Raw genomic sequence first — 26,520 nt, forward strand, 5'->3', positions numbered from 1 at the left:
TTCGGGCCTCCGTAGAGGGAGAGCACTCGCTCCAATACCCTGACAGTCACACATGCCACGTCGCAGTTGATGGCGTGTCCAGTTTCTTGCACGTGTTCGGCCAGAGCGTTAGTAGCACTGTGTCCTTTCGCAACATCATTTTTGTACTGCTTGTACCAGTTTCCTGATTATCCGAAATAACTGCGCTTGCAATCTGCGTAACGAATCTTGTACACAACTTCAGGATATCTCTTAAGGGGAATGGGGTCTTTCAAATTGACGAGCTCGTTGGGACGTGAGCAACTTGCACCCCGTACTTTCGAAATATCCGACAAAACGCTTCACTGATCTGTGGGGTGTAAGGGATGCTTGCGCATTTTGGCTTAGAGGCATCGGAAACGTCATAAGGTGGCGGTTACTGTAGGAGTTTCTTTTTTGTGTTTGCCACAGAGCGTCTTGGGTAACCATTTCTAGTCAAATCACTTTCGACAGTCCTATCTCTTCCTTCAGGGATTGCAGGTTAGAGCACGTGGTTATTGCTCGTTTGATTAAGGAGAAGACGACAGATCGTTTGTGTGCCATCAAACGGGCAGAATAAAGTCGAGATAACAACCTGAGTAAACTTTCTGTACACGGTGAAATGCAGGCTCGTGGGTTTTCGCGTCACTCGAGTGTCGAGAAACAAGAAACAGCCATTCACTTCCTCTTCGACGGTGAAATTGATTGAGGCTTCTATGCCGTTGAGGTGGTTCAAGAAACGCTGGACGTGTTGTTTCTTTAAGATGCAGAAACAATCGAGCAAGCTTTGTTTGAGCGAAGACTCGTCTCTTGAAGAGCGCACACCGTTCGAGGTACCCTATCTATGTAAGCTTCTTTCTTTTTGCCTTGAAAATGCCTATTTCTTCCAAGGGGGTGTATTTACGACAGACCATCAGCACAGCTATGAGAGCCGAAATTTCAGTGATGGCGGCAAATGTGACAATGGAAGCCATCGAGACGAAAGCCCTGGAAACATTCGAGCCACATTCTAAATTATTTGTCAGGTATTTATCATGTAATTATTGTAATTATTTACCAGGAGACCAGTTACTCATGAGGCCTTTAGTTTTTCCACTAGGTTTTTACCGGAACCCACAGCCCTCACGTGTTGGAGCACCACAGAAGTCAACCCTAATTTCACTCATCGAAAAGATCCTAAAATCTGAAAAGAGCTCATAAGCGTTTATTTGCAAAACGGCTTGACTCTTATCTGCTGGTAACACTGAACTATATGCGTCGTTCACTGAAAGGCTGGCACAATTGTCAATACTGCAAACGGCTCATTAACAGTCGTTTTTAAATTTTGAACTACAATCGCTTAATGTAATGACAACGAAATACTTATTGCTAATTTGTGACTTTCCTGCAAATAATCACGGCCAATGTCTCAACGGCATCCAGCTACTCGCGGCTAGAGGCTACTCGATCGGAAGCCTCGCGTGAACCTTTTTGTCTGACATGGCACCATACGGACACCTTTGACTTTCGGTGGAGTCGAGATGCATGGGGCTACCGTGCGCTATGCTACCTGAAAAACCTTGGATGATCAAATTTATTCTGTTGCACTCTACTACAGGCCTTATTCGGCTCTCTCCTTCCCTGATTCCATGGTAGTAGCCTTTATAGAAAAATTAAACACTTACTGCGCCATCTAAGGTTACTAAGTATGATTCCTGTGTGAACGAGATACCATGTTGCCAGGTAAAGCAGTCCACCTGGGAAGACTGCGAATTGTCCGCGATGACTAAAGCGCGGCCTATGCGAAGGGCACTTGTGAGGGCCCCTGTCATATTCCTTCATCTAACAGGTGGAAAGCGTGTACTACAGTGAGAAAATGAAGTACAGGTTTATGCATACCGGTCTAATAGCTAAATAGCCAATAGCTAGTAGCTAAGGGCATGTAAATAGTGGCATCGCGCTTGTTTTGAATTTTAGCGACAGACGTGTTCCCGCTTGCTCATTGAAACGGCCTCGTGTGTGTCGGAAAATGTGTTCTTGCTGGTATAAATTGGTGAGTGCGAGACGAAGATGAAATATCAGCCTGGCGGTCGGAAAGAACTGGCGCATATGGTAGACGGGAAACGCGTCTGTTGTGAAAAACAATGAAAACCACAGAAATCAAGAATGAGGACATGTTTCGCAGGAACACAAGGAGAAAACCTAAAGAACAAATAAGCAAAACGCAGTTCTCTTCAGTTTAAGTGTTGCTTCATATAACACATTCAAATAAAACACCGCAGGATAGACACGAACAAGGGAGGAAACACGGTACAGGTTCAGAGAAGGGAACCGGGTAGAAACAAATCGCCGTTTTCTTGCTACAGAAACTTAACGTGCTTAGCATTGATCACCCTTTTCGAGTAAAATCTTCAAAAGATGCAACGCGGTCCATTCTCAAAAGCGCTCGCACCAGCTTCACGGGTGCTCTGTTGACTTCGATGACCTATATTATACCATCCTTCAGGCAGAACAAAGAACATTGACGAAGCTAATGACCTTTACAGAGAAGTTTCATTTCAAAACGCCTCGGGAGTTTCAGCGAAGAATTTGTCGCGCCGTTAACCTCATACCTTCCGTCCACCAATGAGAAGTTTGAAAAGAGCGTGTTTTTGCAACAAACAAACAAACAAACAAACAAACAAACAAACAAACAAACAAACAAACAAACAAACAAACTGGTATTTGCATTGCGTCTTGTCTGGTGCCGGTGTTGAGTGACTTATTTCTGACTGGAAGAAATTGAATTTCAGAAAATGAACTAGCGGTATTTTGTGTTTGTAAAGTTTTTAGATTCGTGGATGACTACCTAGTGCTCTGCGAGGGGAAAGTCTCCGATCCTGACGAAGCACTGGCAAAATGTAATAGGGCAGTTCAGCCAAAGCCTCTGCTTTTAATTCCCACTCACATTGCAGAGAACGATTCACTCCGTTTCATGGATCTCAAGATCTCTTTCCTGGGACACCACACTTGAGGGGCCTACTAGCCGAGGGCAAACAAAGCCGCTGTTACCATTTCCTTCGTATCACTCGAAGCTGGTGAAAAAAAAACAACTCACGTTAACCTCTGCTTCAAAATGCCTTGATGAAATCCTGTGTCAACGCCATAGAATCTAGTTCTGCCCATAAGGTAAGCCATTTGGCCTTCGTTGGCTATCCTGAACCCTTTTTGATATCTGCAGCCGAGTGCCTTAGTCACAAGTTGAAAAAGGCGAGTAGCGTTCCCGTCGAGACCGCAACTCCCAAAAGAAAGGTTGTATCTGTTCCCTACATTCACAATTTTTCCCACCAGCTAAAGTAAATAGGCAGCCGAGTTTGCGTTGATATTTGCTCCGCACCTCAAAAGCTTCAGTACCTGTGTAACCGTGTCAATCAAGGTAGACAAAGCAACGAAGGTTCCTCATCAACCATCGTAATCACTTTGTTGACTGCACATAACCATAGTATACATTGGCCAAACCAGAATATGCGCCAATGAAAGGTTAAAAGCCCAATATTGCGATGTCTACCAAGTTGTCAGGGGAAACTGATGACTTACTGTCGTAATTGTAAGCGATTGCCAGATCCTGAATTGCGAGCCAGAGTTCTTGCTAGAAACAGAAAAATTGGTGCGTGAGATAATCGAGGCTACTGAAATCGCAAAAAAATTCACAATCATTGTGCTAGCACACCTCCTGTATCGCTCACTAAGAAAGATGTTGTGCTCTTAAACACTTCTTAATCAGTGATTTTTTTTCGACACATGTAATGTGAATGTGACAAGGCGTACTTCAGTTGTCTGTTTTTTTATGGCGCATGTATATATTGACGTTCGTTCCAATAAACCTTGTTGAAAACAGCACTTGTGCCATGTTTCCTTCCTCGCTGTGTATTTGCTGCGCTGTTTTAGCACGATAAATGGCAAGCAAGCCCATTCATCTGTTGTAGTCATATAAAACAAGCTAGAAACGTTTCGCAACGATAGTCCGTTGTATTTAACTTATAAAATTCTGAATAATTTCGAATTTCTTCACGACGATCACGCGTTTTGAATAAATTGTTATTTATGCGCAAGTAGAAAACGCTATTAATGAGAATTCCTCTGCGAGCACTATTCTAGCTTGCTGTCTGCACTTAAGACGACGACGAAGAAAGAGTTAAAGAGGCTCGAGCAGAGTTCCTTCCGTAGGCTCCTTTGATAGAAAGAAGAATGCAAAAGGGAGTGTCCTGTATAAATAGCAGAAAGTTACAGGTAACTTGAATCTTGAACACAGCAAACACTTTTTGTATTACGTGCAGTTTTCCTGGTGAGAAACGTGCAAGTCTTGACTATACTGGATACTTGGGCATCTACCATCGCATTCTCCTTCCCCCACGCCGTGAACACTTACTCCAACCGCTTCCCAACTTCTTGCACACCCTGGTTGCCAGCTCAGTGAAGAGGTGCTCGCTGGGTGCGAAGGCGAGGGAGCCGTGCGACCAGGACTCGTTGGGCCGTCCCCAGTATTCGAACGCGCCTGCCGTGTCGAAGAAATGGTCCCTTCTCGGCCGCGCCCGGAACGGTGCCACAGACTCCTCCCACACCGAGCTCAGCATCAGCAGCATGCACGAAACCTCTAGCAGCGTGACCAGGTAGTGGCGCTTGATGCGCACCAGCCACACATGGTGCCACGCCACCAGGTAAATCTGCTTCATGGTCGAGGAACTGCAGTCCATTTCCAGAAGTTATGCTACAGCAGCGACGTTCCCAACGGCTCGAGATCTGCGCTTCGGATGTGTTTAAGCGGCAGTATAACAAATTGTTGCCGACGATGTGATACTCGGCAAAGACAATAAAAGCGTAGCTCTGCAAGCATGTTAGTTTTGTAATATGTTGAGGTAAAGAATTTCAGTAGCATAATATCTAAATGAGCAATTTAAGCCTGCTCTATATTGTCTGCCATACCAATATCTGAAATAACATTGAAAGCTTCTGCAGCTCGTGTCTTCTACACCTGTCAGCACCACTGAGGTCGCTGATGAGGTCGCTTTGAGCGTTGCATGGTTTGACATGCCCCCGTTGTTACTCAGCGGAAACGTGATTATCCACGCATAGTCTTAAGATGCAATCGCATTGCTTGCTCGTGTTTGGGGTTCCCCTTTCCAATTTACGTTCCCATTCATGCAGGTCTTGACTCGTTCCGTCACTAATCCAAATTTGCGCCCTTATCATATCGCACATCCCCTCGAAAACACATCGCATATAGTCGATTCGCATAACTATGCGAAAGACGACCTCCCGCTCTAAGCAAGCCGTTCAAATGCCCGTGTTGGACAGAAGATTGCATGTTTGACTCGGTCTTCAACGGTCCATGGCTCATTCCCGTACCACTTTCTCGCCTGGCAGCTACCACGTTGACAACTGGACATTCGGGGGGCAATGTACGAGTGTATCACCTCTATGCCTGCAATCCATGTCCCCTGCCAAGTCCCACGCACAAGAGACGTGCTCATGTTTTCTTACAGTACACACCGCCTACTTTCCTCCTCCGCTTTCCACCTCCTTCTTCCACCTTGTCACCTTCTCCGCTCACCTCGCTCTCCAAGTCTCTAATCAGTGCGGTTCACAACGCTTGCAATAGGGTGACAAATTGGGGCATCCTGTCCTACGTACAGTCAGAGATTCAAGTTTTCGGGAGGCAGATATATGAAAAAAGGTTATTTCTTCGTTGCATCGCTAGTTTGTATTCTGATATTTTTAATCACCCCTCGTGATTCAGTACATGTCATTCTTAATATTTGGTCGACCCCACAGAACGATATATTTCCATTAAATAGCGCCCACCAAACTTTTGTCCCTGACTGTAACCTGAAGTTTCGCCTCTGTCAGGGAACGATAGCATTAAAGTCTCTCAGGATCCTAATGCTTCAATTTACCAAACTTTACGAGACCTATACATTTCTAGTAACCATGCATGGTAGGTAATTGCGGGAAGGCAAGCAGAATCGTGCTTCTGTGCTTAGAAGTGCCGACTGTGATAGGGTGGCTCCTTGTCACCATATAGCTGTCCATCGGTTCCGCTGACGCTGATCAAGCAAGGAACGAGAGACTGCGCTGCGTTTCAGAACTGCGGCCTCGCTCACTGTTACACTGTTCATACCTTATTGAACACCGGTGCACTCACGTCATAAATGTATTTGATAACGAATACGGTACTTGTGGAAGGGATGTACGGTGGAAGGGGAAGAGGAAATATGCGGCGTTTTAGCTCCTGCTTCTCCCTGCCCTCCAATTATTATTGGCGCAAGGTTAAATTTGTCAAAGCGAGAAGCGGAAAAATAAATTTGAAAAGAAAGACCATATGATATCTTGACGGTCACGCACCCATCAAATGGCCGCCAACGCATGTACAGTCTTGGTCACCCGAAGCTAAAGGCGTTTCGTCTCAGCCGCTAACTCGAGCCTTCGTGCCATCATCAAAGGCCAAAGGACGCTTAAAATATCATGAAATAATTTCTTATCACTCTATAAAATTTCTTATCACTCTATAAAGGACGCTTAAAATATCATGAAATAATTTCTTATCACTCTATAAAATTTTCTCATAGTATTTCATTGCTCTTTAGTCTTTAATGGCGCCATGATGGCTTCATTTTGCAAGGGTGATGTAAAGGGCTAGTTGGTAGTGCATATGAGCATACGAGCAGCGCAGTGAAGTAAGACACACGAGAAAGGAGACGCACACACGGGAGCTGTGTGAGTGTCAGCGCTAGTGTGTCTCCTTTCTCGTGTGTCTTGGTAACTGCGCTTCTCGTACACTGATATTCCTTTTTCAGTTGAGACGGAAATTATTTGGCTTCAGGATTTTTACCGAGACTACGTTTTAAGGGTTGGCTCTCTTCGGGCCTTAAAGCACACCAAACGATGGTTTGGAACTATTTTCGAGCAGCGCTGGTTTTGCTTGGCCGCAGGCGTTAGGCATGAGTCAATTAGGGGCAAACCTCCCACCTCGCACTTTATCTGTTTAATATTTTATTAAAAGGCTAGTGAACTACCCGTGTCTTTTTGCATGAGGTCTATGCATGCGGGGAACACGGACGAATCAGCAATAGCTTAGAAGATTGCATGGTAATTCAGAGAACAGCCTATACAGGACACCTGCGACGAAGGATGAAAAATTCAAAATGGAGCCTTCATTTCAAAGAATTTCATTGCTCTTTACGATCCGCGATCGATTCGATACCGCGGACCTCATATCTCATGTGCATATCCCATTTCAAGCGCAGGTAAGTCAGCGGCGCGCATGCCTACCTCGTATAGGAACCAGCCAGCAACCGCACTGCAATCGCACAGTTGCTGAGCGCAGAAATGTATTGCAGTCCGCGCTGTAACACATCTCAATTGTCGTTGTCTCTGATTGGAGACCTCCATTCCTTTACTATATCAAGATGAAGCGATTCTATCCAAGCAGATTGTTCTTATACCGCTGAGAGCCCGAACCACTTTACATGTACAGTACAGTACATTAAGAATGACTGGTAAGGCAAATGTTTCTTGCATTTACTATCGGTCGTTTCTCATTTATATTCAGCGCTCGACCATATCGTCCATTCGGCCGATCCTACTGAGCCAACAGAAGCATGCCTTATAAAGAAAAAGCTCTTACAAATGGAGTATAGGAAACTAAGGGGGACACTTAAAGGGACACTAAAGAGAAAAATGAAGGGGGCTTGCATCGATAGAATGCCAGTTCCTGGTTACAAAAAAGCCACTCTTACTGATAACAGTGCTGTTATAAGGTAGTAAAGAGGAAGAACAGAAATACAGGTATCACCACCACAGCCGAAACGGCCGGTGCTTGCAACTATATATCACGGGACGCGAAAGGGATCCCGGAGGCTGACAAATGCGAATTACGTTGACCGTTTGAACGCAGTCGTAGGTTTTGTCTCGAATATGATAACATACTTTTATCACACATAAACGACGGCAAAAAAGCAAAACGACAAGCTAAATATTGCAAAGTAAATATCAAAATATACTCATTTCGTCCGCTTGTCGGTAGATGCTGCTAGTCTCTTAGCTAACACAGCGCTGCAGGCGTCCACTCGAGTTTCGTTATGTTGCGGCTCAGCCACTTCGTGCATGCTCACATAGTTTGGTTTGGGCCTGCGGCGCCTGAAATACGAGCTCGGAGCAGCAGATGTGTCTACCCTAAGTGCGTATCGAATGAATATCATGACTCGGTACGCACGTGCGAAGTATTCTCCGCTCCCCGCGCGCCAGCTATCACGCAGTTTCCTCTTGCATCATAGTGTGCGTCATCCTACCCTACTAAGAGTAGCAGAAAACAGTTTAAATTCGACCGGCGGGAACGAAAAAAAACCTCAACTTCTTATCGCAATATCTCAGCAATAATTTGATTTTTTGCTACCGGATATGCGGTGACTGCGTCGCCAAATGCCGTTTATTAAACTTTGATAGCATATTTGGGTGTCCTTAGTGTCTCTTTAAGCTTCGTCTTTAAGGATATGACGCGATAGCGTGGTGTACAAGCTCAAATATAAATTTCCGCTTTAACCAAGCCGTAGGAACGTGCCTGCCTGGCCTGGGGATAACATGAATGCAAAGATCTTGGCAGGCTGATTCTGACACTACCTTCCCATATGAAAAGAGGAGCCAGAGTTGGCAGCTACTGCTAAACGTAACGATAGTCAGCCCTACGTCCAGGTATTGTTCGATCATGTCAGCGGCCAGCTAGAGAACCTGTCAGCTCCATGATCGCCATATTGAAATGAAATCTTCACTCTGCCATGTACCAGCTCAACCGTTCCGGCCGCTTGACTTTCAAAAAGGCGCTGTGACCCTCACTAGATTAAGCGTAGGTGTGCAACGTACCGTAATGCTTAGCGAAAAGTGTGCCTACTTCCCCTCAAAACCTAACTTAAAAAAAAAGTATGAAAAAAGCATGGATTGAAAAGTCTTAGTTAGAGGAGTTAATGCGGCTGTTTAAAGCGAAGCTTGAACGTCCCCTAATTCAGACTGTCAAACCATGCATAACCGTACTGAGCAGCGATCTCACTTCTATTACTAAGTTCATGCCACGCTTGCCTAGTCCCCTCCCCCAACTTTTCCCGCTCATAACGCCAACGCCGACGGTGATGTCGACGCCGCTTTTTCTGCGCATGAGGCCTAATGGGGAGCAGTAAAACTCTTAAAGGGCCCGTGAAAAGTCTTTTAGTAGGAACATAAAATGCGCACTGGTAATAGGCGCCTAATCAATCCTCTCTCCAATGCAAATGCTTTAAAGCTAACTTCATTAGCACCGAAATATAACGCCCCCCCCCCCCTCTCCCTCAAATCAAACCATGTAGGCTCGCAAGAAAAAAAATTGCCGACGATTACGTTGCATCTTACCATGACATTTGAGCGAAGCTCATCAGCTGCTTCACTTTTTCGATAGATGGAGGCACAGATTTCGAGCAAGACACGTATATACAATTATAGACACCGTTTTTTTAATTTTTCACGCGTATTCCTTCAAGAAACACTCTACTAACAGTTGGCTGCCACGAAAGAAGCATTGTGGTAGGAGAAATGAAGATAGCAATTAAGTTATCGGGAAGTTGCATGAGGCAGCGCGTTGGCCCATAGTAACTTTGCACGACGAACAGATAGCAGCGACTGACTGATGCCCCTGACGCCTCTAGCGAGTGAAGAGAACGTGGCTCTGTGTTTCGGCTTGGGATGCACGCACCGGGATCCGCTGATAGCGAGCCGGCGTTTCGGCAACCGGAGAGTATCCTCGCCGCCACGCAGGATGAGTGGGGAGGGGGGTATAAGCAGCGAAGAAAGGGGGAGCGTGCGCAGCTATAAGATAACACGCGTGGTCGGCGCCATGCAGGAAGAGGGGGCTGATCTGGGGGGTTGAAAAGGGGGCGGAGCTGGCTACGAGGCCGACGCCGATGGCGACGCCGACGCGAAACCCAGGAACGGGCGCCAAAGAGCTGTGCTCTAAAAAAAGAAAGGTTGCGACGGTGCCCCGCAAGGCCCCGTCCCGCTCGCCTAACTTCGGAGCATCCAATGAGTCAGCGCGCCCAGCGGTACCTCTGATGTAAGTGGGGAGGCCTGCGCTCGGCCATGGGCCTCCCAAATCGATTGCAAGTGGTCGCCAAGATTGCATTTAAAAAATTACTTGCTAATTATCACCTACACGTAAGGACTTGAAATATGACTCAACAAAGAGAAAACTGAATACCGGGCGAGAGGTGGGAAATCGGAAAAGAAACAAACACGGACTTGGTTTGTCTGTGTGTGTTCCCTTGTTTTTGTTTTTCGTGTTGTGCAAAAGGCTTCACAAAGACCACCTCTAGTAATTGTATTGGAATTTTACAATTATTAGCATATCAGGGATCCTCTAAAGGAGTACAGGCATCGAACTTTGGCTACATATTTCTGCTTGCAAACGACGTATAAAACATAATTGCGCTGTATTGATGACTGCGTTAACTGCGATTGTTGAAAATTTATTGTGCAGTTTTTCAGTTTGCTGCTTCGGTATCAACGGCTGAGAGATGCCTGAGACGTCAAAGTCAAGTCTAGGTAATGTGAGCGAAAAACAACCGACGATATGATCACCACTCCTACAGTTGGGATTTCTGTTCGTGAAATAAGCTGGTTTTAGTATGGTGATTTAAAGCGACAGGAGCGCTTATCACAGCTTTTCAACCATCACCTGATCTAGATGGAAGTCTGAGAAATCACTCGGCTGTTGAAGCTCCCGAAATTGAAAGAGGTGAGAAAAGGAACATTATAAATTTTTTTTTACCAGTCGTATGCAAGTATAACGCGGTGACCAATGTATAGTAATGTCTTGCGCATTGTTGCAAAGAATAAAAAGCGAACTCCAAATATAAGTGTCCATATTCTTTTAGGTTCAATAAAACGGAGAGTGAAGCTTGTTGGTACATGTTTAAGGAATAACAGCGCGGAGACGAAGGACAAGGAAGAAGAAAACACCTTGTAAGCTCTACCTTAAATGCTATGATGCGGCAGTGCAAATGACACCCATCTGCAGCTCTCTTTGCGGATTGTCGTTCGCACAAATGTACTTTAATATTTCTTTATTCGCAAATAATTATTACCTGCCTCTATTGTCTCACACTATACTTATTTACCACAGCTACCACAGTTTGTGTAAGACCCCCCAACATAAAGCCCCGTTTAAGCAAACCTTACAAAAGTGCGTACGTTGTGTAGCGGTAGCGTATGTTTAACTCGGGAACCAAGGGGCCTTGGAGGGATGGGTTTCCATCTCACTATTCTACCTTAGGTCCGAGCTGGCAACGCCTGCCAACCTGGTAATACCCCGTTGTCTTATGACTTCGAACAACGCCCTTATAATTACGAATTCCCCAACGTCTTTTGCTCACTCAGGTACTTCGCACTGTACTTTCCCTGTTCAAGCCGCCGTTTTATTTGCATTTTCAGGCCAGAAGCTGCTCCAAGTTAACAGAAATCCGCCCCTGTAGAATACCTTTCATTCCTTCTCCTCCTCTCCCACATCCCCATCTTTTATTCGGAAGAAGAAGCGTACAAATCTCAGTCAATGATTATTGAAGACAAGAGTCTTTTCGAAACATTAGCTTGTGATCTGAGGCTCCCCCTCAACACTTATTTGGGGCTCTTAGCGAGAAAGTCATGCTGTGATTTTTCGCTCAAAGCGCCCACCCCGAATTTTCAGGAGAGCGCACGTCTTTAACGGTAGCGTGCTAATGCGCGTATATAAAGAGGAGCAGCTACGGTACCAGAATGGTGTCTTCTTCGGCACGGGACGGTTGCACAGGCCTCCAGGAACGAGCAAGAAGCGCCGAGCGAAGTTGTCCTTGCCTTCAGGTGTGCTCACGGGTTCCCGTGTGCGGGTTACCTTAGTCTCAGCGGCTTGGACCTGCAGTATATCTCGGTACTACCAGTACCGTTCCTTGATAAGACGCTGTAAATGCGAAGGCAAGAAAAAAAATCCAGCGAATGGCAGCTCCAGTGATGGCATTCAGCACTGAGCAAGGCTCTTCACGTGGGTCGCGTGGATGCCTGAACCTTCGTCGTCGTCCATCAGAACGAGCCTCACGAGAGCCGCTTAAATATCCCTTACTCGTTTGCCAGATGCTGTCTGGCTCGGTGTATTAAATTTGAAAATGTTGCAACGTTTATGGAAATGTGCAAAATGTTCACAATACAGAAGGTAAGCCAATCGAAACAACCGGCAGCAATAGTCGAAGCTCCATGTCCGCTAACGCTAGGAGATAAAAAATTCTATAGGGAACTTTGGACCACTAAAGTGCGATGAGGCGAAAGTGATTATTGTGCGGTGGATCGTAGCCCAAGGGACAGAGCGAATTTTAGGATATAAATACTGGAATAAAAAAAAGGTGGAATTAATATGGGTGCCGGCAGGCACACTCGGGGAACAAGGGAAACGAGTTTGCTCACAGTATAGCTTGAGGTTATGCCAGCCGAGCAGTGAGCTAGGTTGATTCCCCCAATTTCTCGAGAGATGCACTTATCTCATTTCATGACTACGCTAATCACTTTAAACTAGAAAGGCGGATATATCCTCGACCAGACAAGAAACTTGACAAAAGGCAGGAAATAATCTGGCGTCGGCTCCAGACGCGTACCTTCCTCAGCCCACCTAAATTAGCGCACATGTACCCAGCAGTAACCCGGAAAGTTGAGCTAGTTGGTACATGATTGCAAATTACGAGCGCTGCAATCATGTACCCAGCACAATACAATGCAAATTTTCAACACTGCGGCGAAATAGCCTGGCACTATCATATATTATGGAGGTGCAAAAAAGCACCGCCACCGGCGGACCTACTACCAGTCCCTTTTCTAGAACGGTGGGAGGCTATACTGGCCAGCTCAGAACCATTGACGCAAGTTCGGGCTTCTGAGTGGGCTCATAAGGTCGCCGAGAGCGACGGACTTGAGGCCATTTAAGTGTAGCGCCCACAAATCGCTCATTGTTGTCAATAAATGCTTTCCAATCCAAATCAACCACGGCATTTCTATCTCCCTTTCCTCTTTCACTCCTACCTTTCTTCCCTCCCTCACGGCGTGGTACATGTGTCTGCGGAGAATATTTGGTTGGAGACCTATCCACTCTAGGATGGTTCTCTACGTTTTTGTCTGGCTTAATCTTTCAAGCTGCGCGATTTAGACCACCTCAGTAAATTACTGCCATGTACTGCGAATCCCCATCTTTTCCAGCTTTTCTGTCGAAGTGAACATAGAACGTCCTAAATAAGACTTGAAATTTCTCCAACCAACACTTTTATTTTATAAAACCCGACGTTTCGGAGCCGGCTCGGCTCCTTCTTCAGGGGTGCATGACGCGGGGCTGCGTGCAGCTATAAGTAAAGGAATGGTCGAGGGGGAGAAGAAGGTGGGGGGGGGGGGGGGGAGAATGGGGAGGGGGTGGAATGTGTGTGAAAGGAATGAGAAGGAAGGAGGGGGGTTTAGACGAGTGAGGGTGCCGCAGGTGCAGGTGTGCTCGCTGGCGACTTTTTTCTTTTCTTCTGTGAAGTGGCCAGGAGAGAGCGAAGACCTTGCAAGTATACAGCAGGGAGGTTGCCTGTTGTCCGGTTGATGTTATTTGCGGTAGACTGTATGTGCCATGACTCGAGGAGGCGTCTTTTGCGGTAATTGGTCTCGGTCTCCAAGATGAACGTTTCTTCGAAATTTATTCTGTGGTCGGAATCTTCTGAATGTTCAGCTATGGGGTTGCGTTCTCTTGAAAAATTTCGTACATCGTTCTTGTGTTGCCGAATTCTTTCTTTTAGGTTTTTTGTTTCGCCAATGTAGCTAGCATCACAGTCGGCGCAGGGAATTTTGTAGACAATGCCTTGGGCTCTTTCTCTTGGTGGTCGATCTTTGGGGAAGGGTAGCAAGCTCCCCAAAGTGTTTGAAGGCTTGTGCGCCACTCGAATTCCCTCTTTTCTTAGAATACGGGCGATGGTTTCGCTGGCGCCTCGGACATAGGGGACAGTGACGTACTTTTGAGATGTAGTTGTTTGCTGCTGGTTATTTTCTTCCCGGGGCCTGTCGTTGCGTTTTTGGCGGCGAATGATTTTCCGGATAAATTTTTTTGGGTAGCCGTTCATGGTTAGTTCCTTGAATATTAAGCGTTTTTCGTTTGCTTTGTCGGGCTCTGTGGTGCAATGTGTTTCCACTCTTTGTAATAAGGTCTTCACAACTGACGCTTTATGGCTTGTCGGGTGGTTCGAAGTGAAATGCAGATATCGCCCTGTGTGGGTGGGTTTTCGGTATACGGAGAATCGCAGGCGGTTGTTTTTTCGGGTTAGGTTCTCCCCCCCCCCCCCCACCTTCTTCTCCCCCTCGACCATTCCTTTACTTATAGCTGCACGCAGCCCCGCGTCATGCACCCCTGAAGAAGGAGCCGAGCCGGCTCCGAAACGTCGGGTTTTATAAAATAAAAGTGTTGGTTGGAGAAATTTCAAGTCTTATTTAGTTATCAACCCAACCAGACAGGCAAATCTGTCGAAATGTTTAGCTTTCATAGAACGTCCTAGTGCCCGCTTGGTGCATTTTCTAATCACGATGTCAATTCTGTCCCATTCAACTGCCTTATATCGAGGAAGGGTGTGGCGTAATATATGTGGCTGATGATGTAAGCCTGCGTCATCCTTAGGAGGCTGTGTTCTTTGAGGCCGTGGCCTCTGATCGCAACTCTACTAAACATGCCCGTAACCTGCGCCGCGCAATTTTCCAGTTTCCTTATGACGTTTACATATTTTGGCCATTCGTTTGAATGAACATACAAAATATTCTGATGTCACGTGTTCGAGGGACAAGAGAATCTTCGACTTTAATTTTTATATCTGTCTCTTTCTTTTTTCAGCTTTTTGGGTTATAGATAAAGAACACCTATGCTTGCGGAGAACATGATAGGCCTCGGTCGGCTGCGTACTTGACTACCGCATCTGCGGTAGCCTGCAGCTTCCACTCTATCTCCGCGTCACTGTCCATGCAAATTTTAAGTCCTGAAATGGGTTTAATATATTGGGAAGTTCCTTCATTGCTAAGTTGAACAAAAATGAGGACAGGACTGAGCCTTTGGGGTTTCCCTTGCACCATAGTGTGGTTGTAGGGGATTTGATGTCACGGGAGTTCATGACAATCTTTCTGTTCGAGAGAAAGTCTCTAATGTAGTTGCATATTTTCTCGCCAACTCCATTTTCTTGAAGTACAGCGAGTACTGCGCCCCATGTTTGACATTGTCAAAGGCTTTGGTTAGGTCCAGTCCGAGGACAGCCTTTGTGTCCAGAGTATGTTGGTTCAGCATGTCGTACATACGCCCGAGCATAACGTCCTGTGTGCCGAGGCCCGGCCTAAAGCCCACTATTTTATGTGGCCAGAAGTATTCTTGTTTATGAATTTTGAGAGTCTCGCCTGCAACTCAGGTTTTACAATATCTGTGGTTTACTCGGCTTCGGTATAAGAACCACAGTCGCTTTCTTCCATGTTTGTAGAAGACTTCCGGTTTCCCATACTTCACCGATGTGTTTTGTAAACGCTGGTATTCATTGATCTTCAAGGTTTCTGAGGATCGTGTTTGGGATTCCATCGAGTCCCGGAGCCGATCTCGTTTTCAAGCCGATTACCTCGGCTCGAACCTCACCTTCTCTGATGGGAGCACTTCGTTCAAGATTGGATTGACCTGTATATTTTGGTATCGTTTCAGCTTCTATTCGGCCTATGTGTATTTCGAATAATTTGTCAATTAGCTGGTCATCCAACCTTTCGAACGCGTGCCTAGCCTTGATTTGATTGATGTTTGCCTGCATTTCTTATTTGTCCGGATCTGGTAGGAATGGAAAAGGGCATGAACCTATCCAAGACGTGGAGCATTGTAGGGTTCAGGAACCGAGAGATGGCTGTGATGTCACAATCAGGTCTAGGTTATGCGCAAATGAATAAACAGCGATATGATCGCTGACTATTCACCTTTTAAAGTTTCTGTCCTTGAGGCATGCTAGCTTTAGTGTTGTGGTGAATTAAAACTAAACAGGAACAATTATATCTCTGCTTCATTCACCCCTCCTGTGACCTTGACTTGACTGACATCACGGCCACCGCTTGACTATTGAAACCGAAACTGAAGCTGGTGAGAAAAGAAATTTGATTATAAATTATTCAGCGGCCGTAGGCAAACATTATGAGGCGATTTAAGTGCTGAAATTTGTTACGTAACATTGCAGACGATAGGACAGGAAATCTAAAATGAAGTGTTTATACTCCTTTGAAGCTGTTCTCCATATCATCCGGTATGCTCCTTATGTTTACTGAGAATTTAATGTAAAGACTTGTGATTCGATTACACAGGTTTATTATATTAGTTCCCAAAATAATTTCTCCAAAAATTTCTTCAAATTACCTAAAGCTGTATAGGGAACACGGACCCGTGCAGATCTCTTGCCCACGCTGCTGCTCACGAGCCACTCCCACAGCGAGACAAAGAAGAAGTCTACACTGATGAGAAGCCAAGCTTTTCTTCAACGGCACTTTATGCGTCATTACTGATGACTGTGGTCATTGCTACCATGACTACAGGAAAAAAAGGCGTGAAGAAGTTGATGCGCTTGCGCTCTTTGAGGACGACCGCACTGGGAGTTCAGGCGTGCGGCGTATTCTTCTACGTGTTCATGGTATGTTCGCCAGCGATGTTTCCAAGTCCCTTTTCGGCCGAGATGTTCAGCCGCTTTGGAATGGGTTGGATGTACAATGCTGGAGGTGTCACCCAATACAGAATTTGGACAGAGCCGCTTTTGGCGCACCGAGGAGGCTGGGCCGTGGCGCAGCGCTGTCGCCGACCACTAGACTTGCTTGTTTTCGTGCACGCCTGCGCGTACGAGTGGAGACGCCGGGCAGCGCTACGGGATACGCTCTTCGAAGAGGCGGCAGCGCGTAATTTAAGCACGGCGGGAGTCTTCTTCGTGGGACGGCGTACCAACAAAAAGGATCTGGACGCATGGCTCGATCTGGAGGCGGACATGACAGGAGACCTGGTGGTGTTCCCGATTGAAGACGGGAAATTCAACATAACGCCCAAGTTCCTGGGAGGCATGCGCTGGGTAGCCGACCACTGTCCCACCGTCAAGTGGATCCTTAAGATAGACGACGACGTTATGGTTGACCCATTTAAGGTGCGTAGAGGAGACGATTGGTATCTATGCTTTCGAAAAACGTGTGTAAATTGAAAATTTTGATAACCTAGTAAGATCTGGTGTCTGCTTTGTCAAATGATGTATGATTTTTCGGAAAGAGAAACGCAGTTTGTCATTTTCAACGGACACGTGAAAAAAATATTTTTGGGCATTGGAAAGGCACAGAAAATGTCTAAATTCTTAGTGTACGACTTCAATACCGGTAAGCCAGGTGCCTACAAATGAAATAAAAGAATGAAATGCAAGTGGCAGTAGTGATGTATCACAGTAAACTGCGACCTGCTGGTCTTTTTTAATGCGCGCTAAATCCACTCAGTACAAAGGTGTCTTGAGTTCTGCCTTCACTGAAACGACACAACAACGCGGATATTGAAAATACTTGAGTGAAGCTGGTATGCTGTCTATAGATTTGACAAAGCATCTGTGTGTTTCTGACAATTTTAGCACGGATGGTACGATGTGAGATTATGGCAATAGCAATCTTTAGATGGAGCCAAATTACCCGGGATTGTAATTCAGTCTAAATCGATTCTCACACGCGTAGGAACTGTTACCATTCGTTTTGCATAGTTTTCATTTGTGGTTTGTCATTGACATACTTGCAACTAGTTTGGGAAATTATTAGTTGCTTTGGTGGCCGGTACAGTAATCGTCTCCCTTATAATAGGATATTTTATCCGCTTTATATTCGCCTCCCGAGGGTACCAAACAAGAACGCTTCTCCTTTCGTCGAGGAAGATCACCACAGTGCACGGTCTGATCATTGTTCTCGCAGGTCCCAACTATGCTTCTATTTTGCAGGGTGTTTCGGGGAAGACATCATGCAACTAAAAAAAAAAATAGTAGACTAGAAACAGAAAAAAAACAATATTTGCAGGAACACACTCTCTGACCAAGCGAACATAACGTGCGGCAAAACACCTCTAATTATGAGTCTAATTAACACAATCACACTAATTAACTTTTAATTATTGCAGATGGGCTTACAGTTTTCATGGGCAGTTTGATGCCGTGAATGAGATGATGCCAAATTATTTTTGAAACGAAGAAACACTCATTTTTCTAGAGGCATGCAGCTCGATGAAATCAGACGATTTTTTCCACACGCAACCGGAACTGAGCGCGCAAGAAGTCTGGAAGTATGGCGGAAGCGCAACATCAGCTGGTGACGCTCGGCAATGAATGCAGCGCGCAATTTTAAACGTGTGTGCTAATTTCCCTTGCTAGGGAGCCTCGGCGCTTTGCTTAGACCGCGGCCGACGCTATCGTCTGCTTCGTCAACCGAAGTAAGGAGAAGGATAGTCATCGCCAACTGTAATAACGTCGCTTTGGAAACACTGATAAGTTCTGGAATGCCGCTCTGTCTGTCCTATAACCTTCGGAAGGAAACTTTTCATCTTTTCTTTTTTTAATTCATCGCTAGCATTGTGACAAAAAAAGTAACGCTATGCTTATGTGCCAGCATGTTGATGGCTGTTTAAGGCTAAACGTTGCCGGTGTACAGACATGCATTGCATTATTGAAACACTGATAATTTCTGGAATGCCGCTTTGTCTGTCCTATAACCTTCGGAAGGAACCTTTTCATCTTTTCTTTTTTTAATTCATCGCTAGCATTGTGACAAAAAAAGTAACGCTATGCTTATGTGCCAGCATGTTGATGGCTGTTTAAGGCTAAACGTTGCCGGTGTACAGACATGCATTGCATTATTGAAACACTGATAGGTTCTGGAATGCCGCTCTGTCTGTCCTATAACCTTCGGAAGGAACCTTTTCATCTTTTCTTTTTTTAAATTCATCGCTGGCATTGTGACAAAAAAAGTAACGCTATGCTTATGTGCCAGCATGTTGATGGCTGTTTAAGGCTAAAAGTTGCCGGTGTACAGACATGCATTGCATTATTGAAACACTGATAAGTTCTGGAATGCCGCTCTGTCTGTCCTATAACCTTCGGAAGAAACATTTTCATCTTTTCTTTTTTTAAATTCATCGCTAGCATTGTGACAAAAAAAGTAACGCTATGCTTATGGGCCAGCATGTTGATGGCTGTTTAAGGCTAAACGTTGCCGGTGTACAGACATGCATTGCATTATTGAAACACTGATAGGTTCTGGAATGCCGCTCTGTCTGTCCTATAACCTTCGGGAGGAACCTTTTCATCTTTTCTTTTTTTAAATTCATCGCTGGCATTGTGACAAAAAAAGTAACGCTATGCTTATGTGCCAGCATGTTGATGGCTGTTTAAGGCTAAACGTTGCCGGTGTACAGACATGCATTGCATTATTGAAACACTGATAAGTTCTGGAATGCCGCTCTGTCTGTCCTATAACCTTCGGAAGAAACATTTTCATCTTTTCTTTTTTTAAATTCATCGCTAGCATTGTGACAAAAAAAGTAACGCTATGCTTATGGGCCAGCATGTTGATGGCTGTTTAAGGCTAAACGTTGCCGGTGTACAGAAATGGATCGCATTATTGAAACACTGATAAGTTCTGGAATGCCGCTTTGTCTGTCCTATAACCTTCGGAAGAAACATTTTCATCTTTTCTGTTTTTAAATTCATCGCTAGCATTGTGACAAAAAAAGTAACGCTATGCTTATGTGCTAGCATGTTGATGGCTGTTTAAGGCTAAACGTTGCCGGTGTACAGACATGCATTGCATTATTGAAACACTAATAAGTTCTGGAATGCCGCTCTGTCTGTCCTATAACCTTCGGAAGGGACCTTTTCATCTTTTCTTTTTTTAAATTCATCGCTAGCATTGTGACAAAAAAAGTAACGCTATGCTTATGTGCCAGCATGTTGATGGCTGTTTAAGGCTAAACGTTGCCGGTGTACAGACATGCATTGCATTATTGAAACACTGATAGGTTCTGGAATGCCGCTCTGTCTGTCCTATAACCTTCGGAAGAAACATTTTCATCTTTTCTTTTTTTAAATTCATCGCTAGCATTGTGACAAAAAAAGTAACGCTATGCTTATGGGCCAGCATGTTGATGGCTGTTTAAGGCTAAACGTTGCCGGTGTACAGACATGCATTGCATTATTGAAACACTGATAGGTTCTGGAATGCCGCTCTGTCTGTCCTATAACCTTCGGAAGAAACATTTTCATCTTTTCTTTTTTTAAATTCATCGCTAGCATTGTGACAAAAAAAGTAACGCTATGCTTATGGGCCAGCATGTTGATGGCTGTTTAAGGCTAAACGTTGCCGGTGTACAGACATGCATTGCATTATTGAAACACTGATAAGTTCTGGAATGCCGCTCTGTCTGTCCTATAACCTTCGGAAGGAACCTTTTCATCTTTTCTTTTTTTAATTCATCGCTAGCATTGTGACAAAAAAAGTAACGCTATGCTTATGTGCCAGCATGTTGATGGCTGTTTAAGGCTAAACGTTGCCGGTGTACAGACATGCATTGCATTATTGAAACACTGATAGGTTCTGGAATGCCGCTCTGTCTGTCCTATAACCTTCGGAAGGAACCTTTTCATCTTTTCTTTTTTTAAATTCATCGCTGGCATTGTGACAAAAAAAGTAACGCTATGCTTATGTGCCAGCATGTTGATGGCTGTTTAAGGCTAAACGTTGCCGGTGTACAGACATGCATTGCATTATTGAAACACTGATAAGTTCTGGAATGCCGCTCTGTCTGTCCTATAACCTTCGGAAGAAACATTTTCATCTTTTCTTTTTTTAAATTCATCGCTAGCATTGTGACAAAAAAAGTAACGCTATGCTTATGGGCCAGCATGTTGATGGCTGTTTAAGGCTAAACGTTGCCGGTGTACAGAAATGGATTGCATTATTGAAACACTGATAAGTTCTGGAATGCCGCTTTGTCTGTCCTATAACCTTCGGAAGAAACATTTTCATCTTTTCTGTTTTTAAATTCATCGCTAGCATTGTGACAAAAAAAGTAACGCTATGCTTATGTGCCAGCATGTTGATGGCTGTTTAAGGCTAAACGTTGCCGGTGTACAGACATGCATTGCATTATTGAAACACTAATAAGTTCTGGAATGCCGCTCTGTCTGTCCTATAACCTTCGGAAGGGACCTTTTCATCTTTTCTTTTTTTAAATTCATCGCTAGCATTTTGACAAAAAAAGTAACGCTATGCTTATGTGCCAGCATGTTGATGGCTGTTTAAGGCTAAACGTTGCCGGTGTACAGACATGCATTGCATTATTGAAACACTGATAAGTTCTGGAATGCCGCTTTGTCTGTCCTATAACCTTCGGAAGAAACATTTTCATCTTTTCTTTTTTTAAATTCATCGCTGGCATTGTGACAAAAAAAGTAACGCTATGCTTATGTGCCAGCATGTTGATGGCTGTTTAAGGCTAAACGTTGCCGGTGTACAGACATGCATTGCATTATTGAAACACTGATAAGTTCTGGAATGCCGCTCTGTCTGTCCTATAACCTTCGGAAGGGACCCTTTCATCTTTTCTTTTTTTAAATTCATCGCTAGCATTGTGACAAAAAAAGTAACGCTATGCTTATGTGCCAGCATGTTGATGGCTGTTTAAGGCTAAACGTTGCCGGTGTACAGACATGCATTGCATTATTGAAACACTGATAAGTTCTGGAATGCCGCTCTGTCTGTCCTATAACCTTCGGAAGGGACCCTTTCATCTTTTCTTTTTTTAAATTCATCGCTAGCATTGTGACAAACAAAGTAACGCTATGCTTATGTGCCAGCATGTTGACGGCTGTTTAAGGCTAAACGTTGCCGGTGTACAGACATGCATTGCATTATTGAAACACTGATAAGTTCTGGAATGCCGCTTTGTCTGTCCTATAACCTTCGGAAGAAACATTTTCATCTTTTCTTTTTTTAAATTCATCGCTAGCATTGTGACAAAAAAAGTAACGCTATGCTTATGGGCCAGCATGTTGATGGCTGTTTAAGGCTAAACGTTGCCGGTGTACAGAAATGGATTGCATTATTGAAACACTGATAAGTTCTGGAATGCCGCTTTGTCTGTCCTATAACCTTCGGAAGAAACATTTTCATCTTTTCTTTTTTTAAATTCATCGCTAGCATTGTGACAAAAAAAGTAACGCTATGCTTATGGGCCAGCATGTTGATGGCTGTTTAAGGCTAAACGTTGCCGGTGTACAGAAATGGATTGCATTATTGAAACACTGATAAGTTCTGGAATGCCGCTTTGTCTGTCCTATAACCTTCGGAAGAAACATTTTCATCTTTTCTGTTTTTAAATTCATCGCTAGCATTGTGACAAAAAAAGTAACGCTATGCTTATGTGCCAGCATGTTGATGGCTGTTTAAGGCTAAACGTTGCCGGTGTACAGACATGCATTGCATTATTGAAACACTAATAAGTTTTGGAATGCCGCTCTGTCTGTCCTATAACCTTCGGAAGGGACCTTTTCATCTTTTCTTTTTTTAAATTCATCGCTAGCATTGTGACAAAAAAAGTAACGCTATGCTTATGTGCCAGCATGTTGATGGCTGTTTAAGGCTAAACGTTGCCGGTATACAGACATGCATTGCATTATTGAAACACTAATTAGTTCTGGAATGCCGCTCTGTCTGTCCTATAACCTTCGGAAGGACCTTTTCATCTTTTCTTTTTTTAAATTCATCGCTAGTATTGTGACAAAAAAAGTAACGCTATGCTTATGTGCCAGCATGTTGATGGCTGTTTAAGGCTAAACGTTGCCGGTGTACAGACATGCATTGCATTATTGAAACACTGATAAGTTCTGGAATGCCGCTCTGTCTGTCCTATAACCTTCGGAAGGGACCCTTTCATCTTTTCTTTTTTTAAATTCATCGCTAGCATTGTGACAAAGAAAGTAACGCTATGCTTATGTGCCAGCATGTTGACGGCTGTTTAAGGCTAAACGTTGCCGGTGTACAGACATGCATTGCATTATTGAAACACTGATAAGTTCTGGAATGCCGCTCTGTCTGTCCTATAACCTTCGGAAGGAACCTTTTCATCTTTTCTTTTTTTAAATTCATCGCTAGCATTGTGACAAAAAAAGTAACGCTATGCTTATGTGCCAGCATGTTGATGGCTGTTTAAGGCTAAATGTTGCCGGTGTACAGACATGCATTGCATTATTGAAACCCTAATAAGTTCTGGAATGCCGCTCTGTCTGTCCTATAACCTTCGGAAGGAACCTTTTCATCTTTTCTTTTTTTAAATTCATCGCTAGCATTGTGACAAAAAAAGTAACGCTATGCTTATGTGACAGCATGTTGATGGCTGTTTAAGGCTAAACGTTGCCGGTGTACAGACATGCATTGCATTATTGAAACACTAATAAGTTCTGGAATGCCGCTCTGTCTGTCCTATAACCTTCGGAAGGAACCTTTTCATCTTTTCTTTTTTTAAATTCATCGCTAGCATTGTGACAAAAAACGTAACGCTATGCTTATGTGCCAGCATGTTGATGGCTGTTTAAGGCTAAACGTTGCCGGTGTACAGACATTAATTGCATTATTGAAACACTGATAAGTTCTGGAATGCCGCTTTGTCTGTCCTATAACCTTCGGAAGAAACATTTTCATCTTTTCTTTTTTTAAATTCATCGCTAGCATTGTGACAAAAAAAGTAACGCTATGCTTATGTGACAGCATGTTGATGGCTGTTTAAGGCTAAACGTTGCCGGTGTACAGACCTGCATTGCATTATTGAAACACTGATAAGTTCTGGAATGCCGCTTTGTCTGTCCTATAACCTTCGGAAGGAACCTTTTCATCTTTTCTTTTTTTAAATTCATCGCTAGCATTGTGACAAAAAACGTAACGCTATGCTTATGTGCCAGCATGTTGATGGCTGTTTAAGGCTAAACGTTGCCGGTGTACAGACATTAATTGCATTATTGAAACACTAATAAGTTCTGGAATGCCGCTCTGTCTGTCCTATAACCTTCGAAAGGGACCTTTTCATCTTTTCTTTTTTTAAATTCATCGCTAACATTGTGACAAAAAAAGTAACGCTATGCTTATGTGCCAGCATGTTGATGGCTGCTTAAGGCTAAACGTTGCCGGTGTACAGACATGCATTGCATTATTGAAACACTAATAATTTCTGGAATGCCGCTCTGTCTGTCCTATAACCTTCGGAAGGGACCTTTTCATCTTTTCTTTTTTTAAATTCATCGCTAGCATTGTGACAAAAAAAGAAACGCTATTGTAGTGAACTACACGAGGATATACGAAGACAAGGATGAAGTAGGCGAGAATACCACGAAGACGAGGATAAGGACGACAAAGTGCCGCTGCGCTGCTCGAGCTCGCTTGTGGAAGGCCTAGACTGGCTGTGCTCTTGTGTGGTTCTTTGTGCAACTTGGAGAGGGCTATTATCCCTGTTAAAGGACAGAAACACCCCCTTTCACTTGGTGGAGGTCAGGATTTCCTGCCGTCCTGGAGCTTCGAAGCCGCACACTCCCGACACAAGCAATGACCGACGCTACCACCCCCAGTCCAACCGGCCCCTAATCCGCCGTCTTTTGCGCTGGAGCTTCGCGCCAGCGTGATCCTCCTATCTTCAGCGGAACCGGCGACCATGACGTGGAAGATTGGCTGTCATCATATGAGCGGGTCAGTACGCACAACAAATGGGACGACGGTCTCAAATTAAATAACGTGATATTCTACCTGACGGACGTTGCCAACCTGTGGTTCCGCAACCACGAGGCCGATATCTCCTCGTGGTCTGCTTTCAAGACTACTTTTTCCGATATCTTCGGTAGGCCTGCAGTGCGCAAGCTGCGCGCTGAGCAACGCTTGCGCCGCCGTGCACAGCTACCCGGCGAAAATTTTACGAGTTATATTGAAGATGTTGTAGATCTGTGCAAGCGCGTGGACGCTTCAATGACAGAACAGGCCAAGATTAGTCATATTTTACAAGGAATCGACGATGACGCGTGCCAAATGCTTCTGGCCAGAAACCCAGCAACCGTGGTCGACGTCATCAATGCATGCCAAAATTTTGAGGAATTACGCAAGCGCCGTCAAATCACTCGTTCTTCGCTCTCACACCAGGAGCCTCTTGCAGCTTTAACAGCTGACGCAGAACAGTCCCCCTTGCTGCAACAAATCAAGCAGTTCATTCGAGAAGAAGTTGCCCGTCAACTGTCCCTCGTTCCCCATCGTCCAGACGCTTCCTCTTCTTTGGCGCCAAAGTTGCAGCAAGTCATCCGCGAACAAGTCGCAGAAGCACTTCCTACGCTTCCTGAAGCTCCTGCCGTCGCTCCTTTGACATACGTCGGAGCACCACTACAATATAGCCAACCGTCTGTCCCAGCCCCTTTGACCTACGCGGCAGTGGCTGCGCGGCCTCCGCCTGAGCCGTTACCACCCGTGCAGCCTGTCCTACGCCATGCACCGCTTCCTCAAACGGCTCCGCTTCATCCTGCGACTCCGCGCTATTACAACCCGTGGCGTACTTCTGACAATCGCCCAATTTGTTACTACTGTGGTTGCCCTGAACACGTGGCCCGTCGGTGCCGTCGCCGCATGGCTGCGCGTCCCGAGCCTGCGTCTTCGGAGTACTCCCCACCGCTGCTTCGTTCTACTCCGTCTTCTCCTGCATACGCCGCCGAACAGCGTTCGTACACGACCAATCGTTCTCCTTCTCCACGTCGCAGGTCACTGTCACCAATGCGCCGGCGACCACCACCTGCTGACGAGGGAAACTAAGCTCCGCGGTTCCTGAGGCAAGAACTGCGTACTCTGCGAAAAGCTCAAGGCCTCATATTTCTCCCACGAACGTTATAATGATTTCTATCGATGGTCTGTCCGTATATGCGCTGGTCGATACGGGTGCTGCAGTGTCAGTGATTCATGAGCAACTCTGCCGACGATTACGAAAAGTTACGACGTCATTTAACGGTTTGTCACTCCGCACTGCCAGTGAAGAGAGAATTGCACCTTTAGCAGCATGTACAGCGCGTGTCGTCATTGAAGGTATTTTGTACAGTGTCGAGTTCGTCGTTTTGTCATCTTGTTCCCACGACGTGATCCTCGGATGGGACTTCTTGTCTAAACATAACGCCGTGATCGATTGCGCCCGAGCTGAAGTAGAATTTTCTGCACTGTGCGACGCACTGCCCGACGACAACCGTTCAGTGTGTCCTCAAAAGCTCACCATCGCTGAAGATGTCGACGTAGCACCAGAGGCTTGTGCCCTTGTGCCTCTTTTGTGTCCTGCTGTGTCAGACGTTAGTGTTTTATTTACGCCGTCTGCATCCTTCATCCACCGCAAGCACCTGCCGCTGCCATCTGCTGTTCTCAATGTTCACGGTGGCTTCA

At 45.0% G+C, this 26,520-nt stretch overlaps 1 protein-coding gene across 1 annotated transcript in view; it reads right to left on the minus strand.

Moving 5' to 3' along the window:
- LOC146181080 (phospholipid-transporting ATPase ABCA3-like) overlaps positions 1-4,688 on the minus strand; it is a 77,076-nt gene extending 72,388 nt beyond the window's left edge. Inside the window, exon 1 of the mRNA XM_084575699.1 lies at positions 4,385-4,688. Coding sequence (XP_084431825.1) covers positions 4,385-4,688 — 304 coding nt within the window. The remainder of the gene's footprint in view (positions 1-4,384) is intronic.
- Positions 4,689-26,520: the final 21,832 nt, after the last annotated feature.

The sequence above is a fragment of the Amblyomma maculatum genome, chromosome 8 (assembly GCF_055883805.1).
Source record: "Amblyomma maculatum isolate TAMU_Amacu chromosome 8, ASM5588380v1, whole genome shotgun sequence".
Classification (NCBI taxonomy): domain Eukaryota; kingdom Metazoa; phylum Arthropoda; class Arachnida; order Ixodida; family Ixodidae; genus Amblyomma; species Amblyomma maculatum.